The following is a 23908-nucleotide window of genomic DNA, read 5'->3' as shown; positions in this document are numbered from 1 at the left end:
GGCAGATGCCCACAAACACGAGGGGAAGGATGGAAGCATTTGTCTGCGGGTTGCATGCCCAGCTCGCCTCTTCTCCTTGCAGGAGCCTAATTTTTCTCCCCTCCAGCACACGAGAAGGTATTTAGCAGAAAGGGTTATGTGAGGAGACAGGGGAGAGATGCTCATGGGGAACCGAGGGGCACACCAATTAAACCACTATTGCTGCGAATGCACAGGAGGGGAAATGAGAGATCAGAGCCTCTGTAATCATTGTGCACTTATTCCCCCAATTCTGAGCAGCTAATGACAACTTCCAGCCAAAAATCATGGAGATAACCAGTCATTAAGCAAATGTTATAACCCTAGAGAAGAAAAACGCTCTGTGTAACTGAAAGAAATGCACCATTATGGGTTAGTAGCCGACGAGCATCCCCGGGCTCCAGTTAGCTGATGCAACGCCATGGCGCTAAGAGAGGGTTTTTTCATCTCCACTACGAATAAAGCCCGTGCAACTAACATTTCCAAACACCGTGACTTTACGAGCCTCTGCCTTACAGCTCCCTGATAAAACAGCCTCACCGGGAGTTCCCATTAAACTGATCGGGCATTTTCAAGAACCCGAAGCAGGTTTACAGAGCAGTTGACTTGCTGTCCTCAACACTACACCTGGTGAGCTCCATCTGCATCCAGGTGCCCCTGCTCAGACGAGTCCCCATAGTCACAGGACGGCATTTTGGCACTGGGAAATACCCAAGGGTCATCCTGCCCAAGTGGTCGGCTCTTGTAAGCTAATGGCAGCATCACAGCACACAGCAGTGTGTGCAGGAGGGCCGTATCCCCACGCCACGGAGCTCAGCGTGACTGCGGTGAGCAGTACTCTCAGCACAAGTGGTTTTAAGACACAGTACCTGCACACAACTGCATAGAGAACATCAAGCCGCCTTACCCTACCAAGCCCCAACCAGGGGAGGAAGCTCATAAAGTTAAAGTATGAGAAAAGACCTTCCTAAGAAGGCAGGAGAGACAGAAAAGCCCTTCAGCAATGCAATTCGACACATAAAATTGTCATAAGGCTAATGTGCTTCTGATTATGCAAAACATCCCTGTGAGTAATGAGGGTACGAAACAAAGGAGCAAGCCTTCTGCTCACACACTGAGTACCTGCACAGACTGAATTTCCCAGGACCACACGTCCAAGCTGCGCCGTGCCCTGTGAAGCCACGCTTCACGTTAGCAAAGTCAGAAGCTTTGTGGGCAGCCAGGCACATCTCCCCAACAACAGGACCTGAAAAATCTCAAGCTCTAAGAAGTCAACTGGTATTCCCTCTGCAAACTCATTACCACACTCATTTTGCAGGAACTGAAGCGCTCGTATGATCTGACAGAACAAGGTCCCATCCCCCTGGGGAAGCTATCCCAAACGGCATGCAGTTTAGAGCAAAACGGAGGGTTTGGAGGAGTACTTGAGGACAGAGTTTCTTTTTAATAATAAACTAGTCGTCTCCGTCTCCAAGGCTCTTCTAGTTAACAACCTTCTGAGTAATATGACGATGGGCAGAAGCCAGGAGAGGATTGCTTATATAGCTGCAGACGACAGCAAGCAAAGCAGGAAGGCAAAGGCCAAGGCAATAAAATACTGAGTTACTGGGAACTTCCAGAGAAAGAGGTTGGCGATGTTACCATTTTGAGCTGCAATCATTGCGCTCCCAACACGCGGATGTACCCCTAAGCCCACCCATTAATAAAAGCAGTGAAAAAAACCTCAACAGGCCGCACAGGTATTTGGGGGGATATTTTGCTTTGGTGATAAGCCAAGTAACGAAGCAGAACCACGCTGGACTACCAGGCGCTATGCAGCGCTCACTGGGACTGCCTAATCTCACGTCTTCTCCCAGCTTCGGTACTTTTCCCCTCCTTCGCCCACCCATCCAGAGACTCACAAGACAAGCCATCATCAATGCCATCTACCTCCTGCCTACTCAAGCGATACAAGCTGCTCTACTTGGATGAGCACTAGGGAGCTTGCTGAGGGTTTTGTTTTCGTTTTGAAGAAGCAGTTTGTCCTCCCTCACCCCCGAACACCCAGCACCACATCTCAAGTGAAGATGTTAGGCAAGAAACAACACTCCTATAACGAAAACTGTTGTGAAGGCTAAGCTATTAACTGGAGAAGCGTTTCTCCACCTGACAGCTGAGGGAAGCCCATGTACCAACCCATCTGAGCCATTCCTCTCCAGCATCCCACGAGGAGCTGCTCCCTCCAGCCCTCCCTGAGGGTCACCGCCGTGCTTTGCCCACCCAAACCACACACGAGCTCTCCCAGGTGTAGCTACCAGCCAAAAGTGTAGCCAACAACTCTACTGAAGGAAGAACAGGAAAAATCCACCTACACACCCGCACATACCCCTCCGTCCAGTCCCACGTGGTTCCACTGGGTCCAAATGACCGAAGCTACAATACACTGACCTTTTCCAGATGTCCTGCTTACAGCCTAGCACTTGCACACACAAAATGAGAGTTCTTCTCACCCGATTTCTCCTTCCTACTGTGTCAAAAGGAAAAGCGACCAGTTGGCACACCCTCCCTAAACGCAAACCACGTGGGCACTAAGAACACGTACAGACCTGGAAACAACGAGGTACCAAAGCAGATAACGCGTTTGTACCACCGTATGTAATGGGTCCCACAGCCCAGGTTGTGCTACAGATGCTACTGAGGGACAACAACGACTACACTGACATGCATGAAGTTAACCTTCCTCCAGGAGGGCACGCTACAATAGCCTAGTCTAGCAAAAAGCCACCCATGAGGTAGATACACATGTACACCAACCAAGACAAGAAGGGTCCAAGCCTCTTCTGCACTCCTACAAAAGCCAGAGCCATGCGTTACCAGCCACAAGGTGCCTCCACCCACACCTGATGTCCCTTAAGCAACAGTCCGTGGGTTTTGACTTGAAGCAACATCTGACCTCCCTAAGTCTTACCAGGGTAAGATGTTGACGGCGATAGTCAATGACCCTTGACACAAGGCGTTTCCGCTTACTCTTCATTTGAAGCTTGACTCTCCCCGAATCTAAACCAAGTCCGATCCTCTCTCACTTCAAAACCTTTACGGCACGTCCTGTGGATCCTCGGGAAGGCCTCCACAATTGTTGGCAGCCGTACGACAAGCCCTCCCTCCGGCTCACAGAAGCTGTTCATGCAGAAGAGCTGCAAGTCGATCAGTGCAGAGCGGGGCGGAAGCAGCACTGCTGAACGAACCCCGACGTTTTCAGCGCCGCGCCGGATGAATGCGGCCCCAGCACAGGCACCAATTCAACAGATGCCTAATTCAAGCACGCAACTTCAGCAGGACAATATATAAAAGGCCTGGCTAAGCTCAAAGTCTCTAAAAAGCTACAGAGCCAATTATAAATCATACCTATAGTCCCCAGAAGATCTGAAGTCACTGCTAGTATTGTGCCACACTTCTTAGGATGCAAGACATCAATTAGAGCCCAGCAGCTGGACACTCTCCACACTGGAAGTCACTCATCTGCAGTTTCAGACCAATAAGATATTATTCCTAAATGTTTAGATCTCATCCCTCTGAGAAATAAAGAGTCTCACCTCAGCCAGCGAATGTTTGCATCAAGCTGAAATTGCTACCTACTAGCAAATGCTGTCAAAGGTTTGGGGGATCTCAGAGGAGCCGGTTTAATTACTTACCAGAGCAGCTGTTTCAGGAACTGCAGCCTCTTAACGCACCGCTCCTAGAGGCACGTTTGAAAAGCGAGGTCACCGCCAAGCCCAGCACCAACAGCAGAGAGCCCTCTCTCGCAGGCAGGCCAAAATTCAGCGTTTCCAACAGCCAGTCCTGTTTGCGGGTTTGCCTGGGGATGTCTGCAGGGGTGACAGCTCGGGAGCCAGCCTGCACCTTTCTGAGTCTGGACCTAGCAGCCTCCACAGGAGGCCACCGAGCTCGGACATCTGCGATTGCCTTCGTCAAGGAAAGGCAGCCTTGCTCCTTCCTTGAGGTCAGAAGAAGACCTCAAAATGGGGGAACGTCTCTCCCATTTTGTTTCAAAAAAAGGACAAAGCAGGGTGCAAGTCACATCACATTATTTAGCATCCCGCTAGCTGCTGAAGTCTGCAAGATGCAGCCAGCAGACCGTAAAAAACACAACGATGCTCCACAAGCTCCCCAAACACGCATTATGGACACGTCTGTCATAGAATTGTCTTGACAAAACGGCAAAGTTACACAAAAATCAGAAACGTCAAGAATATGTTAAGTCACACACCTCAAATCCAGAAAGAACTTTCTCACTGAGGAGTTAACAGGGTGCAGGGGAGGGGGAGGAAGGCTTCGCACCCTTTTCCTACGTTTCACAGGCTCCGTTGAGTAACGCCAGACTCACCAGGGAGCCCGAACGTCTGATCTTGACAGACCCTCACTCGAACTGGGGGGAACGAGGTCCCACAGCAAGAGAAGCAAGATCCTGCCTGACGCGTGCCAGAAGAGCTGCCTGACAGCCACAGACCATCCGCACGCGCCGAAATGATTCACAATAATTTTTTGCCAGGTCGTAAAGTATTTCCCATAGCAAAACTTTTGTATTTCGTGGTGGCTCGTGTTGTAAAACGCTCCTGTAGGCTCTGGGAGCTGCTTTTTCTTCTAAATCCCATTACTAAACGGGGCGGGGAGCAGGGACTGCACTGTAGTTCCCGTGCTATGTGTACTACGGCAGTGCTTCAGCCGAGGCGAAGCAGAAGGACCTCTCGCATGTGTCTGAGCTGGTTTTGCTCCACAAGTCGCCGTGGCACTCAGTGCATCCAAGCACCACTTTCTGCTTTATGGGATCAGTTCAGCTCCCTGCCATCTTACAGCCCCGTGACGTTCCCTGCCGTGGGAGCTCTCTGCTAGCTCTCCTCCCTGGAGCGAGCCGTGGCATTACCTGGCCTCTGCGAGCAGAGTGCTCTTTGCTAGGACTGCAGATTTATCGGCCCACGCAGGCAGGCCGCAAACATCAGCACAACGCACACGGCAGCAAAGCAAGCCCTGCAAGCACGACCCCAGGTAGCAGCCTGCTGAAGACCTGCACGAAATGGGAAAACAGAGCGGGGAGGTGCGTAACACTTGGGTTTTCAGCAGAGAAATGCCACCCAGCAGCAGCCCAGCCCTCCCGCAGGTGTCCCTGCCCTACAGGGGGCGGCTCTACGAGTCCCCCGTCCCCATCCCGCAGGAGGCAGCTGCACAACCCCGAGCAGGATTGGGCCCATAAGCGGGGAAATTAATCACGTGGGTGTAGGGATGTGCAAAGGGGTGGGAAACACTCCCAACTGCTTCTAAATTAATTGCTGTTGTTGTTATTTGATTTGCGAAAACCTCCAGGGCTAAATTTTATTTTAGAAAACTACAAACACATCAGATTAATCAACTTAAAATAAATCAGTTTGATTTATTTATTTCTCCTGTATCTACTCCTCTTTAGGCTTGGCAAGTCGCTGCATTCTTTCCATCCCGTGAAAGAAAAAGACGACCAGGGGTTTTGGCTTATCGTTATTTTAAAGGAACCTCTGCAAAGCGAGCCTAAACCACGGCACAGGTACACCGTGGAGGAGGACAAGTGACGGCTGGGGCTGGTCTCCACATGCAGCAGGCACCAGCTCCGTGCCCAGGTGTTCGGGAGAGGAGCAGAGAGAGGAGCTCGATCTCCTCCAGCCAGATTTCGCTGCCTCTGGATCCCTGCAAGTCGCCGGCATCCTTTCCCCCTAATTCCCTGCCCGCAGCTGCAGCAATGCGGCAGTGCCTCTGCCAGCGAACTGGGAAGAAAAGCCCTCACATATATTATTCTGAAGAAAATTAATCTTGTGTTCCACAGAATATTAAGTGGATTACGTCTACAGCCTCCAAGGAGGAAAATGTTGATTCCCATGTATCTTGTGCCATTATTCACCTCTATTAACTTTTTTTCACCAGCACCATGTTAGTCGTGATGATTTCTTGTAATTCTGGCCAGACTTCAGCCAGACCTCGACACGCCAAGCAAGGAGAGCGCGTGGCACCTCTCCTCAGCCACGAGGAAGGCTCAGAGACCATCCCGTGGTGGCAGAATCACTGCACAGGACAGCGTTCGAGGTGGTCTCTCAAAGCCAGCTTCGTTTCTGCTGGACAACTCCACGGCAGGATCACACTTGAGCATCACTTGGCCATCCCCGCCACTGCCTGGTCTTACTGGAGGCCTGCTCTTTCTGCGCAGCGGTGCTAATGACTAAAAAAGCAGCAGGCTCCAATAAGCAGCCTCAATGTCATTTAAATACTTACTGTTAAAAGAAACGGCGAGCCCGCGAGGGCCAGCCTCCCAGAGGGTGGCATACCCTTTGAAGCAGAGCTCGCGGGGAGTGCAAGTTACTCAGCGCGGAGGAAGCAGGACCAAAGCCACGCAGAAAGGATGCAGCCCACCGATGGTGAGGCAAACTCAGCCTGAGCGTTTCTGAATCTTTCACAAGCACATCGATGGGTTTAAAGGGCCGAAAGGAGCGTTTCGATAATGTTGCACAAAGTAAGGAACGACAGGAAATCTCAGGAAAATGTGCTTTTTTTTTTTCTAGTTGTGATGCACAATCAAGAGCTCAGTCCTGGCTTGACAAATGTAGCGATTCTTCACTCTCCATTTAAATCTCACTGGTCTGTGCAGAAAGAGGAACAACTTTTTACCTGTAATTCCCAGGCTCCGTCCCCTCTTTTATAGTTCCTAGAATAATTTGAATTCTACACAATAAACGTCAGAGCTGATAAGAAAACCAGATGAAGTAACTTACAGCTGTCCACGTGGGCAAGATGAAGAATTAATGGCTACAGAACCAGATAAGGGTGCCCATAACCAGAAATCACACCCGTGCAAGAGCAGCAGCAGCAGCAACACACTCCATCGGGCAGTAAAACAAGCAGTACTACAAATGCTCTGTAGGTTAGCGCCCAAGACACCACTTCTGCCCCCTGCACGCAGCTCTCCTCTCCGTGTTATGTCCTCAACGAGTCGATCGGCTGCCCTCTGTGCACTCCAAGCCTTGTTCAACACAGCCGCAAGCCGGTGCTCTGCAGGGCCACCCTAAATCCTAGCAGAGCTGTCTGCTGCACCCACCTGTGTCACTTCACCTGATCCAGCAAACCTGAGCTCCAGTCTGCCTTACAGCCCCTAGCCAGAGCTAGGAAGACAAATTACTATGAAATCAAGATGCCCTGGTAATCTTTTTCTCCTCCGAACACCCGATGTATTGGAAAGGAGTATTTCTTCCTGCTGGGAAACTAGTCCAGCCATCCGTGCCTGTGCAGACTGCAGGCACTCTGAAGCCAGGACCAAACTGTCACTCCAGGTCTGGGTAACCACACTATTACAGTTCACACTGTAAGAAAATCAGAGCTCTGCAACTGGATCCACCAGGACCCCAATACTGAGGCAAAACCCTGTTAACGTCAGCATCTATCTCAGGGCTGCAGCAAACCCCTGCGCCACGTCTCACCACGGTCAGAGCCCTACATTGTCAAGCAATATTAAAACTCGTGGCAGGCTGCCGGCAGCAAGATTGAATCGTGGGTTTCCCACATCACTTACTCTAAAACAGGAAGAGACACAGAGTGCCATCCTCACCACTGAGGGCTGCTCTGAAGCATTTACTGCCAGTAACAGGGCTGCACCTTGGTCCCCCGTAACAGCTGCTCAGGACATAAGAGCTGGCTTCACATCACTCTTGCTCCAAGTCCCAGCACTGGTCTTATGTTTCTCTATATAACTGGTGCCTACCTGTTTTAGTGTGCTAGTCTTGGTCACAAATTCACTTTTGCTGTTTCTTTCAAGAACTCTGACCTGTTGGTTATCTTCCCATCTGATTTCCTCCCTGAAAATTGACACCTGCAAGTTTTTTTCCCTTCCCTAGTGTCCCAAAGCTCATTCTGTGTTCGCAAATCTACAAGAAAAGCATTTATTGAAGGAATTTGCTCATCAACTCTTGCTGGCATTGAAAACACACCTTATCTAATCTTAGGAGAGCATAGTTTAATGACTACAACACAGGATGAGAGGCCAGAAGGTCTGACTTCTACTCCCTGCTCTGCCAGGGCTGCAGCGCCTGTAAGTGAATGTAGACAAGATGCTTGACCCCCCCCCCCTCACCTTGATTTCCCCTGGTATAAGACTATCCTCGCATTCCTTTCCTCACAGGGGATCTTATCTGTAAACTCCTCATTAGCATCTGCAAAGAGTTATGAGTCTCCGGATGTGGATGTAAATCTGAGCGGAGCTGCAGCCCTGGCCGCTGAGCCGGGAGACATCCTCCTCAGTGCTCCCAGGCAAATTGAGCAGCGCTGCATTCCCATCTGTGCTTAGGGAAAAATTTTAATTCTTTCCCTCTACAGGAAAAGAAAAAAAAAATCGCTGTTATCCTACAACAGCTGGATGTGGAGATAGGGTAAATCCAGACCCGGCACAGATGCTCCCGCAGATGAAGACCAGAGCCCCAGCTCCCGGGGCCTCGCACACAAGAGGGCTCCTGCTCTGCCCTGCCTCAGTGCTATGAGGTCTTTGTGGGGCACTAAAATGCAGAAAGGGCTTCTTCTGGTATTAATAGAAACTTCCAGTTGGAAAATAACTGGCTGGGAACAAGCAGGGTAATATTTCAGGTCTTCTGATGAGGAAAGAGTCACCCCATCCTGACCCGCTCCCACTTTTCCCACTCGCCTCAGCTCACACTGTAAGCAGCTCACACCAGCAGCACTAGCGCCAGCCACAGCCACTGCACTAGCTGGGACTGCTCCAGAGCAGCAGGACCTCCTAGACGGATCCACAAACGTCCTATTTCCCCCCAAGTGGCAGACGGTGCGGTGAAGGACAGGAGGTACGTCCGCTCTGGTCTAACCGCAAGGAACAGCAAGGTCTCAGTGGAGCTGCTGGCCCAGGAACTTGGAAAAAATAAAATAAAGGGCTCGGCTCCTTTTAAAAGAGAAAAGAAAAATGTCCTATTGTTCCATCATTAATGGAAAGCAGAAGAGGTTTTATGAACTCATTGAGAAACAGAGGGTGAGTATTAGAAAGCACATTTCACTATTTCATAATCACAAGGTGAGCTGCTTGCATAATACTGAAAAGGAACATAAACGAGGCTATCACAAGGCAGTTATGAAACTTGTGTTTTAAATGCTTTACAACAGTAACAGAGTAATTAAGTTTCCTAAGTGATTTTGTTTTTTCCTATTTAGACACTGCAAAGCAGATGCTGTGACCTCCAGCATGGCCCTGGAGAGGTGCACACACGATGGATGACCAGGGATGCACCAGGGCCCAGCCCATGCCTTGCTTCCAGCCACATCGCTTCTTCAGAGCCACCCAGGGGAGGCTTTGAGATCACACCAAGAGACAGGCTGTGAACCTGAGAGAGTAAACCTGAATATAACTGCACTCGGAGTCAACTGCTAAACCCTGAACGAGCTCCTGGGCCTTCCTCTCCGATGGTTTTTGCCATGAACACATGCTCACAGGAACTGCTCCAGTGTGACCAGGACACCCGGTCTCCCCAGCAAAACACGTAATATAGAGCAGCAAAATGTCACGAAAACCAAGGGCAAACCAAGACAGAAGACAGTCCTTCCCCCACTACTACTTCTATTTTTAGGCAGCCAGATTAGCTTGGAGCAGTTTTACTCGGGTCTGATAATGAGTAGGGCTCTTGCATCTTCTCTCGAGGACATTTCCTCCGCTGGCCAGTGCTCATGCCAGCACTTTGCTTTAAACCAACAGTATGGAAGAGATCACACGACGTGGCAAAACTAAAACTACAACTTCATAGGAAAGGTTCTCAGGAAAGTGACCCTGGCTTCGAACTTGGGCCAGGTCTCCCACGTTCACCACATTGCTTAATTTTTTATTTTTGTTTTATTTTAGAGGGGAGGGGGACACAATAGTTTACCTATCCATAAGGTAGATAACTGACATAAATGACAACTGAATCATCTGTAGTTGACAAGGATGGTATGGGAGGCACGATGACAGCTCCCAAGAGCTGCCACAGCAGCAGGACCACCGGGCTAACGGTGGGGCCTCGTTAAAGAAGGGGACACCAGTTACCAAAGGAGCAAGACAAAAGGAAGACTTGGGTGCCACTGCACTGGCAGTTTCCTTTCAGGTTCCTCCCTCTATCAGGGAGATCTGTTGCTAAGGCACTAGATAACAATTTTCTGCAACGCAACCACTTGCACATTCAGTGTCCTTCGGATGCTTCCTGAATACTCAGACCGCCTTGACAGCTACTCCTGGGTACAAAGCTTTCCTCCTTCAGGCAGGCCCAGCCCTCCTCGCCTCCTCAGGGCCTCAGCCTTCCTCCACAGCCCCTCACTGAAAGCTTAGAAAAAATCAGACGAAACCACCAGGCTTTTGACAGGCTAGAAACCCTTTCTCAGGAACAAGGTGTCCCCGCCACATGAAAAGGACAGGGCAGAGCCTAAGGAAAGGCCTCCCAGGGCCATGGTTTCTTGGTGAGCTCCTGCCCAGGGTCACAACACCTTGCTGCCAGGCTCTCGCTTTCTTCTGGGACTTGTAAAACCTTATTTATTGAGGAAAAGCAAGAGTCCAACACAAGGAATCGTTTAAGTCAGCTAGTAAATGATTAACAGCAAGTACTTCAGATTGCACGTGGCCATAAACTCATCCTGCACCCATCTGGCAGATGTCAGAGGTGAGGCCACAGGGAGGCTGTACCTGACAAAGCCCTGACTGCAGGCGAGGACGCGACCACTGGTGGCCAGCTCTTGGCCTCTCCTCTCCCCCATTTTGGGTTTTGTTCCTACCATCCCGCTCCACCCTCAGACCTCCAGGCCTTGCCGTCATGCCGCCCTCCAGGCCTCCATCCCCGCGCTAAGCCCTTGCCGGGCAGACCTCGCAAAGGCGTCCAAGGCTTTTCGTGCTCATCGCACAAGTGAATGCCCACCCACCTTCCTCCCACCCACAGGCTGCCCTTGGCAGGAAGGCGAGCTACCTGGGCTGCCACCCTTTGGCAACACGGCATTTACGCAGAGGGCAGGGAGGAGAAGTGTGTCATGGGGCTCTTTTAAACAGAGGCCACAGAAGCAGCAGTGTTTCTCCTCAGGGCCTTTTCCGGTTCATGCCAAGGCTCCCCAAGAGCCCAGTGCTTCAAAGCTCTAAGTATCAGCAACTTTTAAACAATATCCTGAAAGCTCTTCTTTGGCCTGGCTTTTATATCACACAATGAAGGAGTTAGGGGGACCTGGCACTTTCTCCTTTAACAGGCCATCATTACAAGTGACTCATATTATATTGCGGGATGAGTCATCTTGGCAGAGGTCACCATCATAAGCAACAGCGACTCTTCAATTATTTCCTTCACGTTGAATTAAAGGTATATTGTTATGCTAATTTTACATTTTCTCCGTCCTGTCTTTCCATCTACTGTCTCAGGAGCAGCTTGGGTTTTCACCCTACAGCCCAAACTATGTCTGGAAGAGCTCTTCCACCGCGGTGTAGTGCCAAAACTTGGGCTTGCAAATGGAAAGTCTTCTGGGTGGGTTTTCTGCTACGGCACCTAACGTCTAAAGCAAGCAGCTCTCCATCCCTCCTCCCAGCACTCCACAGGTGTAACAGGTTGTCATTCCTTCCACATTCCTGCTCTTTTTGTACTATATCACGACAATTTTATAAGAAGCCAGGGCTGGCCCAGTGGCTGGGGTGCCACACATCACTGCCTCAAGGGCAGGGGCAAAGCCCAGCAAATAAAACCACTTTGAACTATGCCCTGCTGCACATGAACACTAAAGAATCTACTACAGGCCGTGAGCAGAACAGGTAGAAGAGGAGCCATTTTCAGACAACGGCTAGCCGGGCAGCCCCATGCTCTAATGCGACTCTTTGTTGAGCTCATGGTACTCAATTTCCAGTACTGAATTTTGACACCTTCAGGTGCCTTCAGGAGATAGGCCCCGCTCTCCTCTTCAGAATCAGGAGAGTCTTGGAATCCACGCCTGCAGCCCCCGGACAGCTAGAGCAGCTCATCACGCGGGTCCCACCACCAGGACCCTCAGACACCCCACACACCAGCACTGGCTCTCACCTCACCCTGCAGGGAACCAGCTCAGGGAGTCGGACAGGCAAAACGTTTTGCTCTACAACGTTTTGCTGGATTTTGAATCAGTTCTTCAACTTATAGGAAACTCCAGCCCTTCCCCTCCAGTCCTGCTCCCCCACACCCACCACTTGCCCACCAGAGCTCCCCAACCAGGGCATCAGAAGACAGAGGAGATTCCTCAGCATCCCTGCCAGGGCCGGGCACAGCCACTTCAGGGCACTTGGCTCGGAAAACACAGTTTGTCCATTTGAAAACACAGCCATTACCAGCCTGGTCACCAGTGGAGCACTCCGTGTTGATATTTATAGCAGCAAAACACTCAAACAGGGAGCAGGGATAGTCGCACTGGCTGGGAGATTCACTTTGGAGACCATTTGTAAACCGCTCTCGCTACTGGAATCCCATTTAGCTATTACAGCCTCTTCAAACACACTAATACGCTGATCCCCACAGAATAGCAATAGGAAGGGCAGCGTCATCACGGTATTTACTGAGGCTAATCAATACGTAAAGGCTGAAGATTTATTGCAGCAAAGACAGCCCGTCTGCATAGCCAAAAAGTGCATTTAAAGCCCTTTTAATTTTGTTGCCTTGGCCTCTGGTTTTACTCCAGGAACAGTTTCTTTGCACACCCGTATTTCTTTCCCCCCAAAACAGACGCATTTGCAGACACACAAAGGAAGTCCCCCTAGGAACGCCTGCCATGAATATTTAGCAGGAGGATAAAACAGAAAACACAACGGTTTAAGCGCAGGGCCCTTCCTTTCCAGCCAGGTTTCTCATTTGAGTAGAGGCCCATGGCTAATTAAGCAACACCCAAAGCGACGGGAACAACAACCTTGCCTTAGGAAGAGCAGCACTCCCAGCCCACGTGTCGGACAGGCTCCGTGCTTTCCTCTTCCACAGTAAAAACAGGAAAACTCCCTCACCTCATCCATCTCCAAGCTGTGTGGTGACACCTGTGACCCTAGGGAAACCTGCTAGCCTTGAACATCACCTGGTCTCCGTTGAAGAAAGATTAACAGCTAATTTATTTCACTTGCTCTGCTAGAGACAGTGACTTCTCGGTGCCATTTCTTTTCTCCTCTATAAATCCCCCTTCCTTTTCCCATGCCCCTTCCTTCACCCCAAATCTGGCTGCTTTTAGCCCACAGAACCCAGCTGCATATTCATTTTTGGTCAGCTTATGTAAGCTGGGGTAAAACCATGCATCCTAAAGGGGACCACGCTTCAGACACACTAAACATCTACCATTACCAACATCGGCCACCAACGCGTGGCACTTGACATCTGGGGAGCCAGGACTTTTATCTGGGTACCTCGTTTTCAGCGAGGAGCTAGCACAGGCACCCAGGCTGTGCCATTTGCACAGGTCCACAGTGCAATGCTTCTGAAAAACATGGCAGCGAGACAGGAAGGAGATCTGCAACTTCTCTTTCGCTAGTTTATCTCTAAATCATATTAAGCTTTTATGCTTGCATACGAAAGAGAAAGGAAAAGGCAAATGTATTCTGATTTACTGGGAGATTTCTATTGTTGCCTGGACATCAAACAGCACCCAATTAGTCCTGCAAGGATCTGACCCACAAATTATGAAAATAAATGCCTCTGAAGCTTTGATCTCTTGTATTTCTGTAGCATACTACAGCAGTTATTAGACACATTTTATTAGATTCAAGCTGTGCGATCTCTTCCTCAGCAAAGGCTCTACCGCCTCAAACGCATCCTAAAGCCTCCATCCAGCAGATTAAGGGCATGGTCCCAAACAGTCACTTCTGTCATGCACTGAACACATGACTCAGCTGGCAGGAGGCTTTTTCCTGCTGAGTTTCAAAATTAGGAGCACAGAGAATTTTTAAAAGGCGGGGGAACGGGGGGGAAGTGTCAGCCACCTAAATTAAATTTTGGATTCTTTGTTAGTTTATAAAGGAATATACATCCTTTGCGATATCCTTGGCTTCTAAAAAGCGTTGCTTTCAGAAGAGCTAAACAATTTATTTCTTTCGTACTCTGAAATGACACTGCTGGAGGAAGCAGGCAAGAACTGTAACAAAAGGTTTCATGCACTCCAGAGCTGAAAACCACACGTGCGTTCACACGAACAGAAACACATCCACCCACCCTTGCTGCAGTGACAGCATGTAAAACAAAGAGGATGTTATACTCAGACTGCTCAGCCTTTACTCAGTAGAGTGGCTCACTGCTCACAGGCTGCTGCACAGAGCAGCTCCTGCGCTTGCCAGAGGCCATGGCAGCTTTCAGGACGTACGTAGGAAGGATGGGACCAGGCGAATGGCTCAGGTCTCGGCTACAGGCAGGAGGGTGGCGTTTGCACGAAGCCATTAATACTGATAGACTTTTTGTGGCAGGCCTGCTTATCAGCAGCAGAACAAAGTGTGGACCTCCTCCTGAATTCACGGTAACTCAGCTGAGCGCGGGGCAGTAAATGCTGTGTTTGCTCACCTAATGCAGGAGGAGGAAATGCTGGTTCTCGGCTACGCAAGTCGCATCTGGATACTCCAGTGCTGGCTGCCTGATTACAGTCATCCATAATTTACTACCGATCCAGAACCTTGAACTTCTGGCAAGCACGGCAGAAAATTAACAGGGAAAAGCAACATTCCAGATCAAAGGGAAATGGCTTGCTGTACTCTCAGAGCATTTGCCGTTACAAAATAAAATCAGGCGTGCAGAGGGATGTAACCGAGGTCTGATTAAGCTTCTCACCGATGTTTTCCAACAGTGCTTGCTTTGCCTCTCCTTCTAGCACCAAGCCTTTGGGGGGGAGCACCCCAGGACTGGCCCCTCCATGCTGAGCATCCTCAGCCCCTGTGGGAAGGGGTCACAGCCCCACACAGGATTCCTCTCGAGACCACCGCAGAGGGGGAACATGGGCAGAGGGGAGTCTCCTTTTTCCCATGGCTGTGTTCGTTAGGCAATCCGCCATTAGAAATCATAAGTGATTTACATGCAGAACATCAAGCCTCGTTTATATAAATTGTTTTCCAGAGAACAGAGCAGGCAGCCCATCGGTTTCCATGTACAGCCACAGTCCAACGTGACGAGAGGGGACGGGGCGGGGGGGAAGGAAATCAACGCTGCTGCTTTACAAATAGTAAATACAACCCCTCATTTAATGGCGCTGGCGATGACTTTGGCCAGTGGTTTTCGACCTGCAGCCTACGGACGGCTTTAATGGCTGCCTGCGAGGTAACTGAGGTGCCTGAGCGTGAGCGAGCCTCGTGTGACGGAGGCCCTGCGGTGCCACCGGGGAACGAGGGGCCCCGCAGAGCAGAGCAGGCTGAAGCCACCCAGGGGGAAGGAAAAGCCACACAAAGCCCCTGGCCCCCAGCCCTGCCCTGCCCAGCTCCTGGTCCCTGCCGAGCCTGGTGGCGAGAGCGGAGGGGAAGGAAAGGGGCATTCGTCTCCCACCAGGTGGGAGCTGCGCTGCAGAAGTATTCTTGAACCCCCCCCAACCTCCCCCTTCCCAGACAACAAACCGGAAAGCCAGCACACAACAGCTTTTACCAAACCCACTGCGAATGCAGCAGGAACAGAGCTGGGGGAGGAAGCAGACCCAGCCGAGGCTCGTCCCACCGCCCCTCGCAAACGTCCGCCTGCTCTTGGCTTCTTCCTTGGGGGTAACGCTGGGAAAACCGGCAGGGTTCTCCCCGTTTGTATTTTGGGCAGGAAGGAGTCAGACGGGGATCGATACTCCGTCCTTGCTCTGCAGGTCCGAGGCGGAGGCTCCTGCTGAGGCACATAATCAGGGTTGCAAAGCGGCTGCGGGTGCGTTAGAGGGAGGCAGGCGAGGGTTTGCAGGGAGCAGCCCAGAGTCCAAGCTCAGGGCGCGACAGTAGCTCTTGCATGACCTGGCACCACGTAAATAATGACTTTCAAGTACGCCTCTTCCTCAGTGGGGTGATTAATTTTGGGAGATTTGCATACTGATCCAATGGAAACGGTTTTCCCCCCTCACCCTGTATAAACTGTACCAGTACCCCTACTATGAGTCTGGCAGATAAAAATTACCTTCACATAGCGGGGATGAAAGCCTCCTCTAACCACTCATTTTTGCATGGAATAGAAATCAGGTGCTTTTTATTTTAGACATGCACACACCAATCAAATACCTACCTCTTCATTGCCTCAAACCTTGACTCAACAAAATGCCCGTACTCATACACCAGCCTGCTACGGCACATTTTGCTCTGAATTCATGCTTAAGCAGCCCAAATTATTAGTTTTGGTAACCGACCAGTACACAGACACTCGTGAGAACAGAGACTCTCGGTGCCTTTAGAAACACCAGCCGCTTATCCACTTGCATGTGGGGGAAGAACTCCAAAGACCAGGCAGAGTACCCAACCTGTCACCGTGCCAGTGCTGAACGTGGAGAACTGCAGAAGAGCAACATCTGGGCTGCACAGCTCCACGAGATGGGAAAAAAAATCAGCCCCGTGCAAGAAGATTAGGCAGAAGCCAGCTTCGGTTTTGTTTTAACTTCCCATGAACACACACGCAAGGAATTGCGTCATGGGCAGAAGACGTCGTTTGCACCACTACCAAAATCCTGGCTTGAGGAATGGAAGCGAGATGCAGAAGGGCTTGGAGCTGGACATTTTCACTCCTTATTCAGAGATGGGTATCGTGCAGCCAAGGTCTTACGTTAAAAAAAAGGGGGGAGGCTCAAAATTTACAATGAACATGGCCATACCCAAGGTCCATAGCTTACACAGGCACTGATGAAGTTCGCGATGAAAGACCTCCAAGAGGGTCTAATCTCAGGAGTCCCAGATATATATATCTATATCTATCTATCTATATATATATCTATATATAAACATTTGTTGAAGATAGGTGCCAAATCTTGCATGGTAGCATACCATGTACAACGCACCACAAACATGCCTTTCTTAATCTCCAGAAGTCATCTCTAGTAAAATTTGTTCCTCTTTCTATTTAGGAAGAAGGTGACCTTTGCAAAAGCTGCTTAAGTTCTGTTGAGCTACATGTTTTAAAAAGGCGTTGGAAGAAGAAATCCAACAAAATGCTGCAAAGATAATGCTCCCGAGTAGTGGCTTGCAGTGCTTACGCCCCATTAGAACTTCTCCTAAATCTTTAATGATTCTGAAATATTCCATAACCCGATGAAGTCCTGGAAACAGGACAATGCCAGCATATTGGGGCTTTTTTTTGTTTGTTTGCTGTTTTTAATATGAGGGCTTTTATCTTCATTGACAATGATCAGCTAATGCAAACAAATGGCCACTGAAAATTCACTTCTATACAAAGCAAAGCTAAAGGAACGGCAGTGACATTTTTGGGCTTCATCCAATTCCTCCCAGCAACAGCTAATACCCACCGGCTCCTTAATTCTGCGCTGTCTCCTCTCCAAGCCTGAGCACTAAAGGCCAGGCCTTTCCAAAACAACTAACGATTTCAGGATCCAGTTTCCCGAGAGTGCATGGTCAGCACTTTGCGGAAGTAAACAACAAAGCCTTGGTTTTTGTTAATGAGTCCAAACCAAAGCAACAACCAGGTACGCGAAGGAAACTATTGCTCCTTCCCCCAAAAAGGGTGCTGGTTGAGTAGGAAACCCTCAGCCAAGCCCAGGTGAGCCGTTCCTAGGCTCTAGCCCCTGGCTGGTCCCACCCCAGGGGGCCATCAGCTCACTGACAAAGGCTCTCCCCTCATCCCCTTACCACCTAAGCCCCTTTTAGGGGGCTGTTCCTGCAGCCTGGCAGACAGAGGGCCAGCTCCAAGCGAGCACCCAAAGGCATCCTCCTGCTGCTGCTGCTGCTGCAGAAGCGCCCGCAGCCATCCCCAGCACGTCAGCCGTCTGCAAGCGGACGTGGCGGAGGAAAAGCTATTGACCTGGATATTTTAGCAGGATCAAGGCCACAGGCTTCGGCAAGAGATGACAGCATTCACCGAGACACGCGCTTAAAAAAATACAACACGGAGAGCCCAAAAGCCCAGCCCCGTCCTTCTGACTGCTCTGCCGTTGTGCTCAGCTGCGCGCTCACCACCAGGGAGCACGGCCCACGGCATCGCCACTCACACCCGTTCCCTTTTTCTTCCAAAGATCTGTTCTCAAACACGGCCATCAACAGCCTGTGCGAATCCCCCTGTTAATCACTATTCTGCTAACAGCAACGCCAGGGCATTCGGCTATTAAACATGCCGAGTGGACTAGCAAAAACACCTCCCAGCCCGGACAAAAGAACATTATAACGCTGTTTATCTTATCCCCTTGTCAGTGTAATATGCAGCACTACCTGTTCAATGGCCTCATCATTTTAAATTACAGTTTTCTGCAACATTAGCCGTGCTCATTACCAGCGCCACCAGCGGAAGACCTCTATTTTAAGAGCATCCTTGTGACGCTGCAGGCTTCGCCCTGCCCTTCCCCGCACGCTCGCTTCTCCGCGCTGACCTGGGGACACTCGGGTACCATGGCAATAAGCATGGCAGAAAATGATTGATGGAAACGTGTCGCAAAGAAGGCAGGAGCGAGCCAGAAGTGCGCTTACTAGATGCACCAGGCCACGCATTTTAAGCAGGATTCAGGGCTTTGTTCCTGGCCGAGCCGGCAGCGCGCGCGCGGAGCAGATGCACTGCTGCGGCGGAGCACGGTTGTATGGCCGAGATAAACTCCGGTGTGGCAGAGGCACGAGTGCGTGCCGGCTTCTGTTACCTCTACAAATCCTGCCCCAGAGCCAAGCCACGCTCAGCTGGGGCTGTGCCGGAGCCCTGGGAATATACCCTGAAAGAGGCAAGGCAGCCGGGGCACGGTACGGGGCGAAGTGGCAGGCAGAGGTCCCCTCTCTGCATCTGCCTTTGTTGTTGTTCGTAAAAGCCAGCCTCCTGGAACATTTTGGTGACTCAAACTCAGAGATAAGCAGCCCGAGCGTTTCCTTTCCCCGCCACTCAGAACGAATTTTGAGTCACTACCTGCTCCCGGCAGCTCCAACAGCCAGCTCTCACCCTCAAACACGTAGGCGCAGGAGCAACGTCCCCTCCATCCAGGCTCACCTACGGCAGCGATGTGACACTTCTCTTATTTTCTAATAAATCAAATTCCGCAAGGCTTGTGGAATGACTCCTCGCTGCCATGTTTTGTGCTCAGGCAGCAAATTTACTATTGATTTCTGATTCAGACCCTGTGGAATGATTCACGCTCCTTGCCCTATCTGCTGGATTTACGACCTTTAACAATTATTCCAAGTGCTAAAAGAGCTTAGTTTAGAAGAAGATCTATTCCTTGGCAAATTAAGCCCCTATTCTTGTCTCACTTATAAACCAACACATCTCTCATAATTCAAAGGAAAGTGCCCTCACAGGTCTCTCCCCATCAGGACGCCACTCCTCTGCGTCTCGGACGCGGCCAACTTTTCCTAACTCTAATTTTATAATGGGAGTCTGAAAAAATCCATTTCCTGCAGAAAGAGCCTCCCCGTGAAGCCCTGCCAGCCTCGGTGGCGGTGCCAGCGAGCTGCTCTGCACAGGGCCAGGCAGGGGAACAACCCGCAGCGGTGCCACCAGCCCCTGCTTCACGTCCCTTGTCCCGGGGCACCCCGAGCAGGCTGGGCGCTGCTGGTGGCTCTCGGGGCTGGAGGGAGAACGTTTCCTTCTGAACCAAAACCAAAACCCAGACCGTGTCTCGAGAACATTGCGATTACAAAGCCACAAAAACCCACGAACTAAGCACGTGGGGACAGTTTTAAAAAGAGCTAGCGGTCTGCTTCAAGAAGAGTTCCTAACGCAGATGCATTAAAAAATGAAACAAAAACTGATTTTCAGGGGGTGGGGGGGAAGAGGGCCCCCTTCCCTTCCCAAAGGACACTGCTTTCCTGGATTAGCCCCACCGCCTTCAGCACCCCTCCTCCTAAAACACCTCCACCTAGCAAGGGAAAGGAGAGCTCCAGGTCTGCAGGTTGTGGATGGTCGCCCTGCTACAGCCTCGCCTGCGCGGTGTACTGCTGAGCAATCATTTACACTATTAATCAACCAGAAACTCACCAGGAAGAAAGTAGGGCAAGTGAATAAAGATAGGCTTTTTTTTTTTTTTTTTTGCACTGAAGCAAATAATATTTCTAAAAATACACTTGTGCTAGTCTTCAGTGGATTCTGCTTAATTTTATTTATTTATCTATGGCAGCAGGTTGAGAGAAGCAGCCCCGCTGTAGCTCCTCATTCTTCAGATGACTCCCCCTCCTCGATACCAGCTCGCTGCTCTTAACAGCGAAGGGATGAAGAGGAAAGGGGGGAAAGAAGGAAGAACTTAGGGGAAAAAAAACGACGGGGGGTAGGGGGGCAACCAGGCCCCAGCCCACGCGGAGGCTGCCACGTTTGACAAGCCCGACATTTCAAGGGTACATCGGCAGGAGCGCGTTATCTCCGAGGGGGGCCGGGGAGGAGGCAGGGCGGCGGGGCCCGGCGGGTGGATGACGGGGAAAAGCAGGGCGTGGGGAGCAGCCCCGAGCATCCGCGCTCCCGCATCCCGCGGGCACCCGGCTCCGTCTGCGCCCGTGTGTCCGCGCGTGCACGCGTGCGACATGATTTATTAATCGAGCGCGGCGAGACGCCGTGCTGCCCAGCCCCGCCGGCGGGGAAGGGGGGCACTGGGGGGGGTCCGGGCTGCCCGGAGCACTGCGGTGCCCCCACCCCAAGCAGCCCCGCGCCCCCATAGCGCCCCGCAGCACCCCACCTGCCCGTGGTCCCCGTTGCCACCCAGCCGGGGGGGACGGGCGGCGCTGGGGGCACCGCACACACACCCCGGGTGTACGCGCAGCCATGCAGCCGTGGGTACGCGTACACACGCTTGCGTACACACATCCAGCCCTACATGTGTGTTCGGATGCACGCACACGCAGGCACACACATATATACATACCCGTCTGCATGTGCACGCTTATATATGTATTATGTACGTGCAGGGGCATACGCACACATTATGTATGTGCAGGAGATATGCACACGCATTTATGTGCGGGCAGGGGGACAGGCACACACGTTTAGGTACGGGCGGGGGATATGCACACACAGTTATATACATGCAGGGGACATGCACACACATTTATATGCATGCAGGGGACGTGCACACACAGTTATGTACGTGTGGGTGCGTACGCACACATTTCTATACGTGCAGGGGCATTTGCACACACGTTTATGTACGTGCCTGTGTGTATGCACACATTTATATATGGGCAGGGGTATAAGCATGCACATTTCTATACGTGCAGGGATACATGGATGCACACACATATACATACAGGGCTTTATGCATGCATATTTCCATACGTGTAGGGTGTACGCAGGCACATATACATACGCAGGGGTATATGCATGTGCATTTATATAGGTGCAGGGGCACACGCATGCACGTTTATGCGCAGGCAGGGGCACACGCACACCCAGCCATGTGCGGGCAGGGCGGTACACACTCGCACACACTCGCACACACTCGCACACACTCGCACACACTCGCACACACGTGTGCACACTCACACACACACACACAGCCCGACACCCCCGCAGCCCCACGGCCCCCCAGCCTGTGTCGGGGTCTCTCACTCACACTCACACACACACTCACTCACACACTCACTCACACTCACACTCGCCCCGCGCCTCACCCGCAGCGCCGAGAGGTCGATCTCGTCCAGGCTCCGTGCCGGCGAGTCGCTCGCCATGTTTCCTCCGCCGCTGCCTCCGCTGCTGCCGCCGCCGCCGCCGCCGCCGGCGAGGCGGCCCCGCCGCCCCCGAGCTGGCAGTGGCGGCCGCCGCGGCGCTGGCGCTATTTAACGCCTCCCCTCATGCGGGGCGCCGGCGAGGGAGAAGCCGCCCCTCGCCCCTCTCGCCCCTCGCCTTAGGGGCGGCGGCGGCGGCTGCGGGCAGGGCTCGCCGCGGGCTGCGCCGGGATGGCGGCGGCTCCGGCTCCGGTTGCGGCTCCGGCTCCGGCGGCGGCGGCGCACGGCATGGCCGCCTCCCGGCCCAGCGCGCCGCCGGAGCCGCCCCTCAGGCACGGCGAGGCGGCGGCGGCGGCCGGGGGCGGGCAGGGGGCGGGCGAGCCCCGGCCCCGCGTGTGGGGCTGAGGGGGCTGGGTGGGCAGCGGGAGCCGGGAGCGGGGCTGGGGGGGGAGACGGGGGGCGGCCGGTCCGCCGGGAAGGTTTTGGGAGGGGGGGGTCCTGTGAGGGCGCCTCACGGCGCGGCTCCTGGGCACGTCGTGTCGCGGCCCCACGGGAGATGCGGGGTCGTGTCACGGCCCCACGGACGCCTCTGGGGGGCACGGAGCAGCGGCAGACCTGTCAGCCCCTGGCTCAGCACCGGTACCGCGTCTGTACCGCCTTCGGAAGGGGCCAAAACCCCTCCACATGCAGCAGCGGCTAGGTAGCCGGCTTCCTCTGTTTTACTTGCTTCCCTTTTTCGGATGTGGTTTCTGCCAAACCAGGTGCCATATATAAATATATACGTATAAAAAATCTGTTGCCTTTGAGCAAACCGTATGGAAGCTGTACTTACAACATCAACTCTCACAGGCTTGTGTCAGGATCTTACAATATGCAGATCTGGGAAGCGGAAACCCTACACATGAGTCAACTGGCAGGCGGACGGGGTTTTCTTACGCTTTTGGGTTGGGGATGCGCTCTGTGAATTAAAAAATAACAATAAATCATCCTGCAACCAGCTCTGCTCCACGGGCTGCGAGGGACAGAGGGACAAAAAGGGGCCGAGGCTGCTGCCCTGCCGCTGGCGGTGCAGGAGCTGCATCGACGTCTCGTTATCTTCATTAGTGCTGATGGTGGCACGGCTGATACGGGCTGGGAGCAGCCCAGAAGCGTTTCAGCTCTCAGGGCTGCGAGGCCTCGGCGGGACGGGGTGGTTTTGGTGGAGAAGCAGTGGGTAGCGGACGTGCGCAGGGCTGCGCAGCACCAGCAGCATGCCTGGCTTCAGCCCCTTTTTCCAGTCCATAACTCGTGACCCCCCCAATTTCACACACCGCCATTAGTCCTCGCGTTTAAAAAGCCAGATTTGACCAAAATGGTAAACTGAATAAAATAAACGCACATTTAAAAAACAGAGGGCTGTCGCATTGTCTCTGAGCACCCCCGTGAATCTTTGGTGGTGCTGTTTGTTTTTTTTTTGAACCAGATGCTGTCTGTGTCTGTCAGACCTGGATGTTGCAATGCTTTGCTCCTAGTTGTGAAGCTGAAAGCAAAACTGCTTGGGAACTCGTAACAAAGCAGTGTGGGACTTCCTACTGCCTTCATTGTTCTCCTGAAGAGAAATGCAAAGAACAGGATGAGGGAGGACGCTGGCTTTCTCTAATGTGCTTCCCATCCATGAACGCAAGGTATAATTTGTGAAACACATAAGGATTTAAAAAAAATAATATATCCTCCAGACCTGCAAATAGACAGATTGGCCTGATCCTGTGCATGCACGTGGAGCCCCAAGCTAAGCTGTGATTTAATTACAATCTATCCTCTGTCTGTCAAGATGGCAAAAACGCAGAGAACCCTTCTGTAACAATAACGTAAGACACACGGTGAGTGATAGCGGGAGGCGAATGGAAAGGCCCAGGGAGGGCCGCGTTCCCAGGCTGCAGGAAGCTTTTTCTGTAGAAAATGGAGTTTCCGAGGTGTTACTTTATCTCACAAGGAGGTGTACGTCTGCCTCTCTCTACACCCTCTTTCTGTCAGGAGCATCTAAACAAAACCTTGCAACTGGAGTCATTACGGTGCGAAACCGAGCGCTCGGTTGAATCAGCCTGAAATGTTGTCAGTGTGAGTCAGTGTGACATG

At 51.8% G+C, this 23908-nt stretch overlaps 1 protein-coding gene across 5 annotated transcripts in view; it reads right to left on the bottom strand.

Annotated features, from left to right (window-relative positions):
- The window catches only part of TNIK (TRAF2 and NCK interacting kinase), a 156934-nt gene extending 134844 nt beyond the window's left edge, over positions 1-22090 (bottom strand). For 2 of the 5 annotated variants that reach the window (XM_067001987.1, XM_013174723.3), the window contains exon 1: positions 21740-22088. In XM_067001987.1, coding sequence (XP_066858088.1) covers positions 21740-21796 — 57 coding nt within the window. In that variant the 5' untranslated portion in view covers positions 21797-22088. Of the gene's footprint in view, positions 1-21739 lie in introns of all 5 variants that reach the window. The other 3 variants (XM_013174722.3, XM_067001988.1, XM_067001986.1) reach the window with 2 other exon arrangements.
- Between the last annotated feature and the right edge of the window lie 1818 nt (positions 22091-23908).

This window comes from Anser cygnoides, chromosome 9, assembly GCF_040182565.1.
Source record: "Anser cygnoides isolate HZ-2024a breed goose chromosome 9, Taihu_goose_T2T_genome, whole genome shotgun sequence".
In the NCBI taxonomy this organism is placed as follows: domain Eukaryota; kingdom Metazoa; phylum Chordata; class Aves; order Anseriformes; family Anatidae; genus Anser; species Anser cygnoides.
Note: the sequence above shows the minus strand (reverse complement) of the source record. Positions and strands in the feature narration are given on the sequence as shown.